The following is a 19149-nucleotide window of genomic DNA, read 5'->3' on the forward strand; positions in this document are numbered from 1 at the left end:
ACGGTAATCAACGCAGCCACAGGTGGCTCATTTACACTGTTCACTGTCCTTTTCTGCGTCTGGTCGCCTACACGCTAAATACATTCCTCTCGCTTACACGGATCAATCCTACGTCAAAGGTAGGTCAACAAGTCTGGAGCACTCAGGATGCAAAAACGTTTAAACAGTGTATTTGAGTCTCATTAATATTGCTCAGCTGGCAGTCTGCCAGCCCAAACATTTGCTGACATTAAGCAAACAATACTGTAGGAATATGGCATTTCTCTTTACTGCTTAAAATGTTTTCTATCTTAAGATAAGAAGACGAAGATGGTGTGGGGATCTCCATGCAATGTGAATAATACAGTGGAGTAACTAAGTAGTTTACTCAGGTAGGCCTACTGTACATGAGTAGAATTATTAGGCAGTTGTATTTCTACTTTCTGCTACTTTGAACTTCCAAGCCAATGCATTTTGGAGGCAAATGTCATGTTTTTTAATATGCTACATTTATTTAACAACTATAGTTGCTCCTTACTTTGCAGAATTTTACTACTTGAATGTGACTTTTAGATACTTTAATCAACAGTGGTATTATACTTATCTAAGAGCTGTGTAGCCAAAAGTCTTAACTGAGTAAAAGCAGAGATGTCATGTTGAAATATTATTTTGATAAAAGTGAAAGTCAGCCATACAAATATGTATAGCTGTGAGAATAATTAGCCTACAGTATGTAACCACAACTAAGGCCTAACATAGCCCATGGTCATATCTCTGTCCCCCTGCGCCTCCATGTGCAGACTTAAAATTCATAGTTAATTCAGCCAGAGTTAATATCCCTTTTTAGTTTATTAACAAATTATGGAAATTGCAGTTCAGACACACTCCCTAAGGATTATATTGCCCAGAGCAATGAGCATTATGTTCCTTATTAAACAGAATTACCAGTATAATGTGGAGTGATGGCACTGATCCAAGGTTGTTACTGTTGAAAAATACTCATCTACTATCAGATATGAATATTACAGCTATTAAATGATCATTGTCAAGTGTGCTTTTGCCTATTGCCTGGCCTCAACAGCTTGTAGCCTATCTTCATCCTTTTACATTACATCTAAGTTCACGACAGTCAAGTAATTTTTATCCTGGCACAGTAAGGCTGCATGTTACCAGTTACTACCAGACCTACTTTGTTGAATTACTCACACCGTTCTTTGGTGTGGTCTAAGTTCACGACAGCATAGTCATTTTGATCCTGGAATACTTAAATCTTGATGAGAGGTAAGCAAACCTGGGGCTCCCACTGACCTAAAGCTTCATCTTATGTAACTAGAAAAAAAAGGTGTTGGTTTATAGGATTCAGATGACAAAGTGATGAAAAGTGGACTAAAATCAAAACTGAAACTATCTCGTTATTATGTACACTCCAACCAGAGACTGAGAAAAAACTTGGGTTGCAGCATATCATCTGATCTGCAGGCACATCACGTGATGATAAAAGCAGGTGCAAATGTTCCTGTCAGTTCAGTTGTTTGTTCAGTGACTTTTCATCATCACTACAATCCTATTTTGACCAACATGTTTCAACCCCCTGGCAACACAAAATAACAGTTCTCTACTCACACGCATACACCTTATACACACTGATGCATGCATGCATTGCATCATCAGGTCACTCATTAGTGTTCCTATGTTATATCTGGAAATTGCTTTGGTGAAGCAGAAGTTTAGTCTCTCTGCGTCAGGGTGCATTCTGTCATCACTTCCTCTGTTAACCAAATGAAAGAGACACTTGAGAGGACAGCCACAGAGCGCTAAGCACTTTACACCTCTGTCTACTCCAAGTAACCCAAATTCCCTTTTTCAATAAATAAAAACAATCTGGACAGTAAATTATGTAATTTCACCGTCTGATGTTGGTGTCTAGTGTTTGGTGGGTGACACATCCCTCTCTCTCTGTTGGTTTGGCTCATGTGAGTCTGGTTGACACATCTCACAGTCACCTCGAGACAAAGTAAGAGGGAGTCTGAAGTGTATTACTTCGAGGTGCACTTACAAACTGAAAGAACAAATCGCATCTAATTTCACTGTGTTTTGTTTAAAGGGCTCTCTTTGATGCAAATGGTAGAAACTGAGGTGTAATTTATCAGAAAAATAGATTTGTACTTCATCTTAAGATCATTTCTGACAATGTGCTTATGTTCATGACAGATGATGAGCATGAAAAACCTTGCATAAGCAAGTTTTAAAGCAACATTGTGTAGGAATGTAAACTTTTTGCGATTTGGCGCCCCCCACAATTTCTGAGTGCATCACCATTGTCGTAAATACAAATCCCAGATCATAGCAGTTTGTCGGACGTAATGTAGGTGCTATGTAACACTGTGAGCCTACCCTCTCACTGAAGGTACATAGTGCAGAAACAAAGGACGGGGGAACTCACCCTATTACAAAACACTGTATCAACATGATTTTGTAGCTGTTCTAAGATAGCAGTGTTTTGCAATGTCATTGATCAGTGTTAGACACACAAATTACTCTGTTGTTGGGTGTAAAAATCAACATAAGTGCCTATATTCTGTCCCAGCTACAGAACAACAGAAGAGACCGTGGTTGCATTTCATTTTTTTAAGACAATGTGCTGGCTGCGGGTGGTGTTAGCTTGTATATGTGCGCTAACCACTTCACATCGGACTGCTTCAGTAACGAGGGTCAGTACAAAGCTGGCTTTGTCTCGACACTGACCCTCATAAAAGGATCAGACCCAACCATACTGGACCCAGCAACTGCACCTGAGCCACCGAAAAGTGTCGCCGCGGTTTGATAGTATTTGCAGTTGCCTTGGCTAACTAGTTAGCTCCGCTTCGGTCTGTTATGCAATGCGTTTGGAGCGAGTTTAATATTAATAACATCACAAGGGAGCTTGGTTTTCACAGTAAAAAGTATGGAAACATGCAGACTGGAGATGGAGGCGATGCGAACAGTGTCCAAGTGTTTGTAGACTGTGTTTTAGACAAACACAGCTTTCGCTAGCTGTTAGCCATAAGCTACATGGTAGTAACTGTAACAATACATATGAACAAACTAACATTATTCAGACACACTAACCATTCTGAAACGTCCTGCTGCAGCCGCAGAGTCTGTACTTCTTCAGGAGCCTCTTCTGGGTCCGATTTTGGGTCAAACTGGTAGGGTTGAACGAAAAAATCTCTGCAAGCTATAGCAATACATCCACCGTAAAACATTAGCGCATGCTACTGCTAGTGTAAGAGGCATAGTCTCAAGGTGTTGACAGACAGAGCTCGTTAACATTGAAAGGCGCAGGCACAGAAACAGCCTGCTCTCAATAGAGTGATTTTTAGACAGCTGAATTTCAGGACCATGGATGGGTTTGAGGCAATGCATATTGAATACAGTGTTGTTGGTCCTCTGACAGCTATGTGAAATTGAGTACAGTACAATATGGGACCTTTTAAAGGCACCTATGATCTTTAAATCTCAATTTAAACTTAAACTGTCTGCACCCACACAAATGTGGGTTTAGTCAAGATGGAAAAGGTGACACATCTTACTCAGTGGGCTTAATAGTGGGTGAACATACAAAGCCAAACACACAGCTTGGGAGTGTGTTGTCATGCACCACTGATTTGGACTCTCTGGTTTCCCAAATTGCAATACCCTTGCATCACCAGCAGGACAATCACTAGAGTCAAGGCTACCTCATGGTTTTTGGTTCTTGGGTAGCTGTTTTCCTGTCTCCTTTCGTTGTTATGTCCTCTTGCATCTTGTTGTCACTTTGAACCTCCTCCTCACCTGTGTTTCCAGTGTTCTCTTTCCCTCCTGCGTTCCTACGCTCCTCCTGAGACTGATTTCCCCCCCACACCTGTCTCATATCAGCCTTGATGGCACTTCCATGTTCCCAGTGTCTCTCTACCAGCACCTCATTAGTTTAGTTTGTATTTAAGTCTGTGTCTGTCCCTTTCTCTGTTGGTTTGTCTGTTTTGCATCCAAGTGTCTCAGCGCGCTCCTCATGTTCCCTGTCCGCGTGTTTCTGGATTTCTGCCTGTGTTCCCCCAGTTTCTGGTTTGTGAGTGGTTTTGCAAAGTGTGAATGCAAATCAGTTTTTATCTGGCCACTAAAGGTAATTATTTAATTTGACTTATTTTCTGTGTTGATGAATATGTAGAAATTGAGCAAATCTCTCCTAATGCAGTACCTATAACCATGAATCATGACAAGAACACGGTGAGCAAAACAGAGTCGGAGGTAGACGAGAAACCAACTCTGCCTCTTAGTCACTCACTTGTAACCCACAGTGTGACAGCTCTCAGGAAATTCTTGCTCAGATATGTGCCCAATTATGGGTGAGCGGGAAGAGGCATCTTCTGCTTTTGCTATACAGAGGGGTAAAAATAGCAGGAGTAGATGAGTGAAGAATCATAACAAATGCTTTCATTACAACTAACATCCCAGTGTGCCCTCATCCAAAAGTATAAGAAGATATGGGAGCATATATAAGAGCTCAGAGATGCCAAAACCATGGACACAGTGCAATGATGTCATGGTTAGATGAGTCATCACCATACCATAAGCGTGTGGGGTGTGAGCACAGAAAACAGCTCAGGTGTGAACACTTGACCGTCACAGCGAACGGGGGCTGTTGCTTCTGCAACCCTTGGAGGAGACATTTTCTTGGTATGGTTTGAAACTTCTTGTGTCGCTCCAAATCAGTAAAATCAAGTTTCTCTGAGTCATGACCATAATTATTTTGATGAAAATGCTGGCATTGCGCATTTCTGCGGAACTACGTTTACAAAAAATCTGCACATTTTACTGGTATCCTATTAACATTTCTACAATATTTGTCATCACCTAGCACGTGTCAGACTTGAGAAGGGGATGGTGGGTGGTGTGAGAGGGACACGAGCTGACCCACCAAACAAGAAACCAGGACAGGCGAATGTCTTTCGTTGAGATGTCAGGACATTTTCCAGTCGTGCGCTGCAACAAAACCAGGTTAGCCAATGCATGATGTTTTTTGTGCCTAGACCTAAACAGACCATAAGCACTGCGTTGAATGAAACTGAAAATCGAACCTAACAAAACAACAAAAAGAAATGTAAAGTGTTAACATGGTTTGGAGAAACGTACCTCTTCAACATTCATTCTGGAGATTGGGTCGTGAGGTTATGGCCAGTTTAAACCTAAAAAAGAGTAAAGAAAGAGTTTTCCATGGATCAATTTCTCACTTTTAACATTAAATATACTTCTCCCTAGATGAAATATCCACATAAATTGATTAAATCTAACTACAAGACCGTGATTTCCCTAACTCACAACTTACACAGTGTGTACGGTGGAGGTTTCAACATAGGTGCATATTAGACGACTAATTGGCTTTGAAAGTGATGAAAGAAAATCATGCTTGTAGATCAAATTTGAAGTGGCTGTTAGCTCTCATGTGGTGATGTAGAGAGGAGAGAGGAGACTGCTTTCTGTACAAGAGACAGGATGTTAGCTAAAGTGATGACAACATTTCCAGCAGCTTTAAGGTGAGCACATAAAAAAATCCCCCTGCCCCTTTAGCAGACTTTGAGAAAGTTTTCTGCTGTATTGTCAAACTATGACCATCATCAGTCTGCACAGCGAAGGACACCCGACACCCAAGTGAAGTAACACTAAGTGATAGACATCTTTGAGTGTAAGGGGATTTTAAGAGGTTGATCAATTTAAAGGTGCGTGGCGCTGAGCATCTTCCTTTTGCTGTCTACTTCTTATGTGAGCTATTCCTGAACAACATACCAGGCAGATTAGTACACCACGAATTCACTAAAACTAAAAATGGGGCTTAGTTCAGTTTTTGTCATAAATGATTCAGCAGTCGGGATGAAGAAAACCTAAAGTATGACAAACAAACCACGCATCGAAGTGCGAATACAAAGCTATTTTATCTGCTCATGAAATTTGGTTAATTTATAACCTGTGTTTCGATGAATGCCTAGAAAATGATCAATAATGATGCTCTTTAAACAGTATATGTAGTACCTTTTATCATCAAGTAAGGTGAAATGAGACAAGCACATTTTGTTCTACGCAGTATACCTTTATGGTTGTGTGGATAGACATCCATTTGTCTGCTTTAATGGGACTGTTTTAGAAAAATAAAATAAAATGGAAAACCCCAGTGGGAAACATTTCAAAACAACATTTTAAACACAACATTTCACAGTGACGGGGTCACAGGTTTATTGTAGACTCTCAGTCGCCATCTCAGGCTTTTGTAAGTGTCGAGTGACCAGATGACTGCTATAAAAAAATGGGACAGGGAACAAGACATCATCGTAGCAGATAATATAGCATGCTTTATAAACGGTGTGCTTCATTTTTATATAAAACAATACAATACAAAACAGTCTAGCACAATTTGCAGACACAATGGTTTCCATATATACAGGATGGGTTCTGTTAAGGAAAATGAAAAATACCATTGATTGTTTACATTTCTAAAATGCAGAGAGGAAGGTGTCAAATCAGTCCATGGACATATTCACAGCTAAGTATTAATAATTTCATACTGTGAGTTATAAAGTCTGTAAAATGTGTTGCACGATGTAAAGTTAAAGAGTCATTCAACAATGAATTTCACTGCCAGTACCACTGAAACCAGGTCAGCCCTCCATCATTTTCTCATTTTTCCTTTGGGGCGAAATGGATTAAATTACTTTCTATAAATCTGAAGGTTGGGGAGGTTACATCCTATCCGTGTGTATAAATTCAGCACATATCAGTTCATCTGTAGCCAACAGAGGGCAGCAGAATAACACTGTTATCGCAGGCATCGTTGAAGCGACACAGGAAGAGCTGTTTCCTAACTGTTGGTGTTTGTTCCTCAGGCTAGACCCCTAGATTAAGATTAAGATAACAGCTTTGTTTTTGGTTTTTGTTTTTTTTCTGTTTGTTTGTTCTAAGGACAACAGAAACACCTTCAGTCATGGTAAAACACTCCACAGTCTCTAAAAGACTGTAGATCTGGAAAATAAAAATCCACTTCAAAAATATGTAAAAAGAAAAAACAAAACAATGACTACAAGGTGTTTGTTGTAATAAGTAAAACAGAAACTCTGCCAATACAACAATTGGAATTGGTCTAAAAACAAGGCTGATTTATTTCACTGTTACTTTTTAGGTGATTACGTGTTTTATTTACATTGTATATTCTTGACATTTTTGACTGGAAATTAGACAAATATACATTTTGAGTTTTGCAGTGTAATTGGCTGATTATCTAAATGCTGAATTTGTCATATCATTTAATCACTTCTACAAAATGTTACACAGCTATGTCATGAGACATATGTTGGTTTAAGTCCACCCATGTGGATGATATTTTCTCACTTTCATTATGACCTTTGTTCCAGTCTGCAAGGTCTTTATAACATTAGCATTTTTTTCCCTGCGTGTCTCAAACACATTTGAGGTCTGATGAGAACCCACTTAACTCTTTCCCCCCGCTGGTCAGCCAAGCCTCCCCACTGTCACCTCACAGCCAAAAATAGGCAAGTGAACTAAAGCCTGATGTGAATGCCCGTCATGATTTCCGTGAGCGAGCAGGCGTCTCAGTGCAATGTCTGGCTGATGTCATGATCAAGTGAGAACTGTAAAAGCTCCAGACTGGATATTATTGGTTTGAAAAAAAGAGACTTTAACAGTAGAATCACAGCAGAACAGAAAAAAAAAGAAAAAACTCACTCAACAGTACTATAAACAACCACAAGGATTTCAATGTAAGTGATTACAAAATATATAATACATCTTATACAGTGTTTATCCTACCTATACATTGTCATCTATTCAACTGTGGGATAAATGCACCCCAGCAAATGTTCAATTTACAAATAATATGCTATATTCAAAGTAAGCATCCAACTGTGTACATGCACTCATCTTTTACACACAGCTTCTTTCAGATCAAGAAGGTTCATGTCCTGTACAGTGTGTACTGAATAGACAACAATGGAAAACCTAACTAGTAGGGAAGAGCGAGTATTCGCCTGAACAAGTATTCGGTGCAGATGGTGCTATTTAATATTGTGAGAGAGAAAAATAATTATTGGCAATCTGAAGATTATTCATTTAAAAAATAATGTGTAAATAGTTATCTCACTCTTGGGATCCACAGCTCAACTCTGAGGCTGTTCTGTGCATATTTTTTTAATACATAAAAGCAACTACAGATCAATCCAGATCAATTTCAGGCTTAAATTAAACAAAGTAAAGGTCACTTACCTGTCCTCCAGTTTTAGAGTACAGGTACGGATACAGACAATTCAGTAGAGATGCACAGATTCTATCAAAGTCTAACCTGCCGATTTCAGTTTTCTTTTTTTCAACGAACCATAGGTAACAGCATACACAGACATTTTTTGTCACTGTTTTTAATGGAAAATTCACTTGTATTAGTAGTAGGCGTAGTAGGCGTAGTATTTTGTATTTAGGTCCCTATTATAAGGATTAAAGCAGTGTATACTGGTATATCAGGGACTGTTATTGTATATGTCCAAAATGGAAGGAGTTTTTCTTTAATGAGCTGCAAATGACATGTGAGCGGGAAAAAAAGCTTGCTTCATTTAATGTGCAATTCATAACCCTCGTCTACAATGTTTTACTTTCCCAAAAGAAAACAGCTGGAACTGGCAAGTCCACTAAAGTTCCTGTCTCTGCTCCGCTCCTCGACTGTTTGGACTCCACTCCCACAGTGAAACGATAAAGAGGAGAAAGGCGTTAGAAAGAGCGACTGTAAATGACAGCAAACCGCAAACCTCCAAACTGAGCTGAAAATAAAAACAGCGCACGTATTTTGGGTGTATAAGACTTTTTTTTTTTGTTTCTTTCTTTCTTTCAGCTCAGGCTGGCAGTCTCGTGGGGGGCGAGCGGCTTGACGTAAATGTGCACGGCACAGAATCAGACATATCAGACGCTGATTGGCTGGTTCCTGGCCGGTCCATCGGTGCTTCTCTATAATTTAGCAGATCCAACCGATAAAGATGATTGTGTACTCGCTCATCCCTACTAACTAGCAAGTGCACATCTGCATGGCCTCATCACCACAAAAATGTGCGTTGGGTCCTTTTAATTGTAGCTTGACCTGCGGAGTCCCATTTATGATTAAAACGGCTTTGACCAACTTTAAGTGGTATCCAATGGGGGTAATGTCTCTATACCGCGGCACTGATACTACATGGTGCTTTATGGTCAAATTGGCAGTGTTGCAGAGAGTAGTCTCTTGGTGTCTGTGTATATATTCTGTGCAAATCTACCATCAACAAAACAACAGAGCTTCTACTGTATATTTGGGTGGTAAGTGCTCCAAAGTCCTGACTGTAGATAGGCTAACTACGCAGTATATAGCTGGAACTACTCAAATACATATTGGCAAGTCCTTGGCATTCATTGAGCACCACCCTGTTTATAATGTATTCATGAGTTTGGAGATAGAGAGCTTGAATCACCTCGGACGGAGCAGAGAGGTGAAGTCCTTTACACGTGAAGAGGACACAGTTCCTTGTAGTGTAGAAGGATGGAGTTGGCAAGAGCTTTGTCGAGGTTAAAGACTGGTGGGACTCTGAGTGCTTCTGTTGCTTGGTCTTTTAACAGTCTTTGTTACATTTTGAGACATCTATAATCCGGCTCTGCTCTGCACAACAATGTGAACACACAACAAAGCAATAGAAACATAACAAATCCACACAAGTTTCTCTTTTTCTCCTCTGTACAGTAGTTTCATTAACAAAACCTTGTGTCAGTAAAATGTCCAGCAAATAATTGTATTTAATGTTCCGCAAGCACATATGTCCACTCTGGTGTCTTCTCCCTTTATGTCCTCACTGCTTGTAAACAGCATCAGGGAAAGAATACTAATGACAGAAACAGGTCCTAATTATCAAATCATTTTCATGTTGAACTTGCGTGCCCCGCCCTGTCCTCCACTGGCAGCAGGTCCATCCACCTTTCTGAAGGAATACTCCACTGAGAAATTGTTCTTGTGCTGCCCTCTCCCTCGACTCCACACGAACAGCAGGATGAAACAGAAGAGGACCACCCCCAGGAACATGATACAGCCCATCGCTGTGGATATGAGGATGGTCTTGAGGTCCAGAGTGAACTTCAAGAAGACTCTGGTGTCATTCAGATTCGTGTCATTAAGGTCCCCGGCATAGTAAGTGCGGTTGGCCATGAGGGCTGCATCCAGTGGCAGCCCGCTCACTGTAAGTGTGGCGAAATAGGTGTCATTCCCACCGGCATTGCTCGCTATGCAGATGTAGGTTCCACTATCTGTTACCTGGGCATAGCGTATTTCTAACGTGCCCTCTGGTAACACAGTCAGGCGGCCGCTGCTCTTCGTAGTGATGCGGCGGCGTTGAGGAGAGATCCAGAATATCACCGGTGTCGGCTCGCCCTCTGCTCTGCATATGAATGACACAACCTGCCCCTCGCGGGCGGATATCTGCTGCAGTTTCCTGTTGCGGATTTTGGGCTTCTGGCAAGTAAAGTGATCAAAGAGGGCCGAGTCAGAGAAAGCATTCAGGGCCCGTCCTTGAACCTCGACGGGCGTCATGCACACCGGGGAAGCGCCGTCAAAATTAAGGGTCTTCCTGCGCTGAAGGATCCATAGCAGACGGCAGTCACAGGCCAGAGGGTTCCCATCCAAACGCAGCGTCTCCAGAGTGTTGACAGACTGGAAGGCCCCCTCTTCCAGGGTCACCAGGCTGTTTGTGGAGAGGTTAAGAAGGCGAATTTGCCTCAGACCACCCAGCGCATATGGCTGCACTACTGCCAGATTTGTGCTGACAAGGTGCAGCTCCTTCAGCCTAACAAGGTCCCGCAGCGCCCAGGACTCCAACACAGAGATAGGGTTGTAGGAGAGGTTGAGGCTGGTGAGGTGAGCCAGGCTGCGGAGGGCAGAGGTGGGCACGGAGGTGATGTTGGTGTGTGTGATAGACAACCAAGATAAGTTCAGACCCTGCAGGCTGTGAGGGGAAATGTACTCTAAGAAGGGCCAGTGAGCAATCTCGAGCCCTCTCAGGTTTCCAAGCTTACGGAAATTCTGGTCCTCCAAGGCAGAGATACTGAGGTAGCGGAGCCGCAGAGTCACCAGGTTATGCAGGTAAGACAAAGACTGGCTGGACACAGAGGTCAGATTGCACCTCTCGATGGTCAGCTCCCTCAGACCCACGAGACCCAGAAAGGCCTTGTTGGAAATATAAACCAAATCATTGTCTCCAACTTCTAGGTTTTTCAGACTTTTCAGGTCTTGGAAAGTAAAGTCCAAAAGAATCACAATCTTATTCCCACTGAGGTCCAACGAAGTCAGGTTGGAGAGACGTGAGAAAGCCCCCATGGGGACCAGTTTCAATTGGTTACCCCTCAGCGAAAGCGACTGCAGGTTCTGGAGACTAGAAAAAGCGTTCGGTTCCAGGACGCTGATCATGTTCTCACTCAGGTCCAGCTTTTCAAGACGTTGATATGGAAGCAGGTCGCCATGTTCCACCCAGCGAAGCTTATTCCCACTCAGGTCGAGGATCTTGGTGTCTGCTGGGATGCCGTCTGGCAGCGTGGACAGACGTTTGCCATAACAGGACACAGTCTTCAGTTTTGTAATGCACTCACAACGCTGGGGACATGCCTGACCCTGGGCAGGTGATACGGTGATCATCAGCAGCAAAAACAGGAACGGCAGCAGCCAGCTGACATCCTGGCCCAGGCTCACCCCCATTTCGACTGCTTCCTCCTGCTCCGTTCTGGGGTTGAATCACTGGGCCAGACACCTGAGAAAAGAGACAGAAAGGGGAGAAGCAAAGCGAGGGGAAGGGGGCAGCGAGCGAGAGGGAGAGATAAAGAAACAGACAGTGAGACAAATTAATGAAACCCAATTCCCCTTCAACAGCTGCGATCAAACACTCTAAATGAGTGGAATTACAATTACAAACTCTAATTGACCCGACACAGTAGTGAAATTAAAGCTAGCTCCAAGATAATCCTCCGAGGACTAGGTCTGTACTCAGCTGAAACAGTTTGATTTGCAATGGTCGCCTTTGCCTCGCAGACAGTCAGGTTTTGAAATGATACGCCAGCAAACACACAGAAAAGCCCCCTAATAGCTTATGAGTCAATTTAATATCTGATGGTTGTTTTGGTCTTTAGCTATTTCATGCATTGTAAATGAAAACAGGGAAACAGGGAAATTGAAAATCTATTGTATTCATAAGAGCTCATGTGAGACATCTTAAAATGCATGAAAAAGGAAAACAATTGCTGGCTCTCAGAGGCCTTTAACGGCCAACAGCGCCGCAAAATGGTCCTTTTATACAGTGTGAAGCAGAATACTGACTTCTACTCCTCTGTAGAAGAAAGTACCAGCATGTAAACAGCTTGAATAAAATATGAGCAATCTAATCGACAGATATGTAGCACAGTTCATCCAGTATACAGTGTCTTGGAGTGAACGCCTGACAAGGTCACTCACCATAGCAGAAGGCTACGACTCAGTGCATCACAATAAGTCGGTCCATCACATCATCTGCATAAGTCTCTGAGGCATGAGGCTTATCATGAGAGGAGCCCGCCTAGCCTGACCTGCCTATGGGTTTCATATGACACACAAGGACACACACTCACACACACGCACAGTTCCTCTCTCACCACTGCTCCGTCTGCTGCTGGATGTTGGCAGCAGAATGGTAATCCCTTTATAAGCCCATTGTGAAATACCAACTAGTGAGATGGAAAGTAACTCTGGAAAACATATTCTATATCATCAGTATAATTGAGCGGTGAGGCTCACAGCGCTTTAAAAGGTCCTGACTGTCTGTGGTTTGCACATCAGGAGGTCCTTGATCTACAGTATGGGCTGGTTATGGCACCAAAATGACATGGGTGTGCTCACTGGACACGCATATTACAATAAACATAGAGATGCACAATCAATTAAACTATTATCAAATTCACAATATAGCTAAGTGCAATATCAAAATCATAAACCTGTTATTTTAGGGGGGCCCCAGTGCACAGATCATATGCTCCAGGCATCAGGGAGCGTGCTTCCCAGCAAAAAGGTCACATCATTTTATTTTTCTAAGTCAAACATTTTGCACCTGCTGATCCACAGGTCACAGACAGAGACAGACAGAGGATCAACAAAATCTGGGCAAAACATTTGCTGCCGCGCTCTCCTCTTCACTTGCAATCAGGAAAAAGTAAACAAGACTGTTTTGTTACAACATCAGGCGATTTTAAAGACAAAACAGTTCTATAAAATGTGGTATTTTAATTCATGTTATGTTCATGTCCACACTGATGTGGACAATTGTGGTCAATTCTACATTCCTTAGTTTGGGTCAATGGGAAACATTAATTCAAATTTTAAAAAGCAGTTGAGGAGTCCTAGCATTAATGGAACAATGCTAAAAAAAGATTTAGTCTGAAAGTTCAGTCTTGAGAAAACACAAAAAGACGTCCATGACAGCTGAGTGAAGGTCGTCCTCTGATATTATTGAGACCATCAAATGTCCAAAATCGCCACCATGATACACATTACTCTAAGTTAAGTGTCAGCATCTAGTGGCTGTTAGCGGTACTGCATCTTAAATCTCCTTCAGAGATATCAGTGGATTCAATACTAACCTGAGGTCACATTACAAACTGACAGCACTCAACAAACTGTGAATCACACCTGAACCAGTAGAGTCACGCAACTCATTTAAAAACACCCATGAATCAGACAATAAAAATATGTTGTGGCTATCACAACTATGCAGCACTGTGGGCCTACATTTGGAAAAAAAAATACAATATACACACTAGAGAAAAACCCATCAGAAACACACACACTGAACCCCCACAATCAAAAGTACATCACAAGATTGGAGGCGTTTTGGTATATGGAGGAAGACTAACAGTGTTAAAGGGTTTTAAACTCCCACCTGCTTCTGTTACAGATGATTTAACAAGTCCTTTAATGTACCTCACCTCTACACATGTTCTAATTTATGATTCACCCTGGCTCAGAGATGAATTTTCCCATTAGCCGAACTGCCGTTGAATTAAATTAACTATCTAAAAATGTGAGCAGAGCTGTCTGATAGCAGACAGGCTTCAAATGAGGAGAACATTGTTAAAAATCACTTAGAGACACTAAATGTGAAAATGTCTGACTTTTACAAACTCATTAGAAGTATCACGAAGGACACGGTGGTAGAAACGGCAGGCTGACACCTTTCACAGTCGGTCACTGAAGGTCTAACAAGGCTCAGTGGTAAAAGCAAGAGCTCTCTCTCCACCCAGAGGCAGCCTGCAGGTTTCAGTTCAGGCTTTATAAATGACTAAACGTGGCAGCTGAGGCACGAGCCCCTTTCACGCAAAGACGCCGCATTCTCCGCCGTCGGTTCTTCGCATAGAGCCAAGCATCGCCACCTTAAAGATGAACCGCTGTGTAATTGACACAGAAAGCCAGCGCCATGGCTCCTAAAGAGGCGTGATGGTACACGTCATGACGGGGCTGACTGTCGCGGTGATTTATTTTTCAACACAAACACTTGGTGAGTTAAGGTTTTTTGCCAGTGACAGACACTGTTTTTCGGGCGGAAATAGAATGGTCCATACGACAGGCGGGAGGACAGACACTTATATTCTGCGTTCATTTTTCCTCATATAAGTCGCCAAAGACCTTTTACGAGTACATTACTTTTGTTTGGTCACGTAACGTTGTTTTGTGGGACTTTTCTCTTTATTTAGTTGAGTGAGGGATCTGTGTAGTTGTATTGTAGTTGTAGTGTAACTGTCAGATCAACACGCCCTCGAAACACGCAGCCAGGTTATCCATTCACACTGGTTCGGGTTGCCAATACTGCGCCGCAGCAAAATTTCACCCCTCGCCACCACCGGGACATTCACACAGTGCAGCTAGATGCTAACACAGCCTGCACTTCAAGATGCCTTGACTTCTGACCGTGAATTTTCAATATCGGCAAAGTCATGCACTAATGATCTTGGATAAGGTCAAATTAGATCGATATTTTGCTAGGACCGTCTGCATGGTTTCAAGGACTTCAACCTTCCACCTTGAGAAGCATGATGACCCTGTCAAGGCTTTTCATGTTGTGACATTTCATCCACATCAGCACGTCTTTGGCGCATGCAGCTGTCTATATAAAATTACAGCGTTAGCCTGCTTCTGCAACAGTTTAAGCTATTAACACATGGAGCCAGCGACTGAAACAGAAAACCACAAACTTCCTCCACGCCACATTTAAAAACATCAGTCACATGGCTGGCTTACTGAAACCAGTATCTGTAGCAGTCACTCGCTAATGAGCCCAGAGGCCCCCCCGGCCAGCTTCTGCACCACAGGTCAACAGCAGGTGGATAGAGTAGTGTGCACTCTACTGTATACAGCATGATCCCCCCGGCAGCGCCACACAGAGCTGCTGTCCAAGAGGCTACTGTTACCTGGTAGTACACTGCAGTCAAAAATAACGGCTGTAATCTCTGATTACGCAGCAGAAGCACAACTCGCTGACCTTCAGCTGATGCAGGTGACAGGATACAGGAAGAGACTCAAACAGTTTCACAAAGTCCTTTATGTTTCATTTGGGCTTCTAAAAAGTCAAATTCTTGTAGGTGTACATATGTCACGATCCTATGCCTTAGTTTAGTTATTTTACATTTTACGTTGAAAGACGTGTCCACATGATCCTTCGCATGCATTCTGGTTGCGTTGTGCTTTGAGAGATGAGGCTTCACATTGCCTGCTCTGGCTGCTTTATGCAAATCAGGGGCATCCAGCACAGTTCCACTGGACCTCCTGAAACGCTATAAAAAGTTACCTCAGTCAAATCAAAATGAGACAAATTCACCAACAGCATGGCTTGTATCTTGTCTAAAATGCTGTCAGAAACCCATTTCTAAGAACTATTTCAGTGAAATAAGAAAAACCAAGAGGGTCAAAGTTCAAGGCTCACTGTCATGACAAACTAGTGTGTCACAGTTGTATGCTTCTGCAAACAATAGTTTGTACTTTGTAATGGCAGCTGAAGTACATACATAGTAGTAAGAAATACAGTAGCAATTCAGAACGAACTCAAAGTTTCCAAACAAGCCACCATGTTGAATTGGTCTGAAATCAGGAAGCAGATAGACCACAATGGCGTTCGTTGAATTGTGTGTAGCCGGAAATTGTGTGTTGGCAAAGGGTGCAAAGCTGGGAAGCGTTGCGTGTCAGCAGGTCCAAAAAATGCCCCTGTGGACACGCATCATTAGACAATACGTTTCCCTCTTTTAAGCTCTTCTGTCTAACCTCCTCGTGTCTCTTCTGCATTCAGAGCTTCTCGAAGTCCTGCATTTACTCCTTGTGTCTCATCAGTGCTCCTGCGTTTGTTCACTGGTTCATCTGATAAACATGATGTTCTTGGCAGAGTGTGACATTCAGTAAAGTTCAGTTATGTAAAAAGAAAAGTCAGAGGATGTTCACCAGACCGAGCTACACCAGCTATGTCTTCGAGGCAGAATCAATATGCAGCTCTGATATAAACTCAAATGCCTCGATCAGCTTCGACAGCATATCCTGCTTCAAACTCCACTTCCATCCCCGCCTCCGTGTGCTGACCTCACCAGAACGTCTCTGTATCAACCACCTGCATACACAGCTGCTGTTCATTTTGCTCATTAGCTCGTCAGTTAATATCTAGGTTGGTGTTTTCATGCATTTCACAGATCGTTGCAGAGCTGCTGTATAATTTCAGGCATTATTTTGTCCCTTAACTCTGCCTGCTGTGTCTGTATCGTTTCAGCCCTTTTTCCTCTTACCTGCCAAAAACTGTGAGAAAAGACAGACGGCTAATGTCTGTCATTGTCTAACAGATTAATTATAAATGAAATCACTGTCAGAGCAGACTTTGCACTCGTCCAGTAACATTAGCAGAGAGGTCGTTTTCTATATCTTGTAATTTTTGTTGCCAGGCAACATTTGCTCATCCAGTATTTTCTGTTCGAAAAAAAAAAAAGCTTGACTGCCTGAAGTAATGTTCTATTCTGGAAATACCTCAATATTTACACACATGGGAATGAACTGAATTGAAACATGCATTATTTCTTTTTTTCTCGCTCTTCTGTTAAGAGTCTTCTGCTTTCAGCCACACCAGCTTTATATATATTTGGACTTCTCAGCTGTCAACAGACTGAAAAACCGTTTACGTAATGACTTTGTAAAAGCCAAAGGGCTTAAAGGAGACACGGCCAGGATCGTCAGCAAGTTTGTTGTGGCCTCCGAGTGCATGAAAATGTAAAAGTTCTTTTACTTGAAAGGCACATGTATTGAGCTGGGAGGCTAATAGACTTTTCCCAGTGCAGGCTGTGACCTGTCAAAATGCCTGCTGTGAAAAAAGGCACTTGAGCAAAGACAGTGTCTCTAATGCTGGTACGATAGACCTCTCTAAATGTGGCAGCTGAATTTTTATCAAAAAGGGCACCATCAAAGGAAAAGTGGCTAACTTTTACATATTCAACATGTGTTTCTGTGCCCCCTGTTTTGGTGGTAAAAACGTCTGAATCTGTCAGTAGGTATGACAGAAAGAGACTCAAACACTGCTGGCATGACAGTGAAAGGCAGAACTCAAGCACAAAGATGGCTTCACACTGTTGTTGGCTGCTCTCGTGGTGCTTGAAGCTGCCGCTCACACTTACAATGTGATACAAATTTTAGCCGACACGTCATGTACCATTCAAATACTGACAGAGGGGATGTTTCTGGGTTTATAAAAGCCACAGAGCAGAAATCCTCTCTGGTCTCACAAACAGATTTCCATTTAACATTTAGTAACGTTATAATACAGCCTTTTTAAAGAACTCTCACAGCTACAACAGTATCATATTTATTTTTTTCATTGCTTGTGTGCACATGAATTGAAGGCTGGATCATGAAAAAGCCAGAATCAAATATTCGGCACACGGTAGGCAGTCTGTAGTCCCGAGCTTATAGAAACGACTCGGAATATGATGTTCTTAAAGTGCAATTTTAAACACTCACAGAACTGTTGTTGAGGTCTTCTCTTTCTGATCTTTTCTATAACAGCTGCTTAGTGCCACTGGCTTTGGGGTTTCACATTTCTCCATTCTGCACTGTTCTTGTTCCTGAGTTTCCCGTCTCATCTGGAAATACCTTTGCAAGAGTAATACTAAGTAGCAGAGCCATGATCCTAACCCGACCCAAAACTATTTGTGCATTCACCTCATCTATAATCTTTATTATTAAACACCAATATCAGACTTTCTCATATACGGCCCCAGGGTCCCCTTCCAACTGGATAAGCCTTTGTTCACAGTGTTCAAGACGGCTGTTGCTCTGTTCCCAAGTGTAGTCACACAGAGCAGCGCGTGTGGCTAACGGCCGGCAACCTCCTTTAATTGCCTTGCTTTTATTTCTTATCTTTATGCTACAAAATGAAAAAATGATAATGTTGATGTTTTCTTAATTACATTTGGAGTACAAACTTTAACAATCACCCATGATTAGTCACCCAGTCCTCATTAGGTTGCCTCCTCAGTACGGCTTCAGTCAGCCAGGCTCCTCCTGAGCTCAGACTCTGTGAAGTACAGATGGCAGAGCGGGTGACCCGGAATTCATGTGCTCTCTGACCGCTGCCCAATTACCATCCAAACACTGCGGTGAGTTAGGGAGGGCGCGAGACAAGTGTGAAAAAAAAAGAAAGAGCCAAGTGTAGGTTATATAGCAACAGAGCCATATTTAGATGACGGAGTGGGCTGTAAAGCTGCAGGGGCAAGGGGGGGCTCAGTGAGATGCACTGCCACCTCTCTGGCCCTCTTCTCGCCACCTCTTCCTGCTCAAACTGCTGCATAATTTATTCCTGAGACTACCTTTACTTCACCCTCACCTCCTCTACAGTGTCTTTTTGTTTAAACAGAAGCCATTAGGGCCTGAAAGACAGCAAATTAAGCTAATGGGCCTTACGCAAACACTGTCCTCTGCTATTCAAAACAATAGATCGTGAGGCCCCCGCATGTTTCAACATGAGGACATTAGGACCGGATCAGATAGAGGACATTGCCGATGCTCGGCTGAATCTTACACATTAAACACGAACATACCCCATTAATGAA

The 19149-nt window shown here is 42.4% G+C and overlaps 1 protein-coding gene and 1 long non-coding RNA gene across 3 annotated transcripts in view; one reads left to right on the plus strand and one right to left on the minus strand.

Annotated features, from left to right (window-relative positions):
* Positions 1-26: 26 nt before the first annotated feature.
* Positions 27-8792, plus strand: LOC119028326. Its single transcript, XR_005077674.1, has 3 exons — positions 27-119; positions 4856-4995; positions 8657-8792. It is a non-coding gene; the product is annotated as an uncharacterized LOC119028326 (long non-coding RNA).
* The window catches only part of lingo3a (leucine rich repeat and Ig domain containing 3a), a 64874-nt gene continuing 53460 nt past the window's right edge, over positions 7736-19149 (minus strand). For both annotated transcript variants that reach the window (XM_037114166.1, XM_037114165.1), the window contains one exon: positions 7736-11804. In XM_037114166.1, the coding sequence (XP_036970061.1) occupies positions 9920-11752 (1833 nt within the window). In that variant the 5' untranslated portion in view covers positions 11753-11804 and the 3' untranslated portion in view covers positions 7736-9919. The remainder of the gene's footprint in view (positions 11805-19149) is intronic.

This window comes from Acanthopagrus latus, chromosome 11 (genome assembly GCF_904848185.1).
Source record: "Acanthopagrus latus isolate v.2019 chromosome 11, fAcaLat1.1, whole genome shotgun sequence".
Taxonomy (NCBI): Eukaryota; Metazoa; Chordata; class Actinopteri; order Spariformes; family Sparidae; genus Acanthopagrus; species Acanthopagrus latus.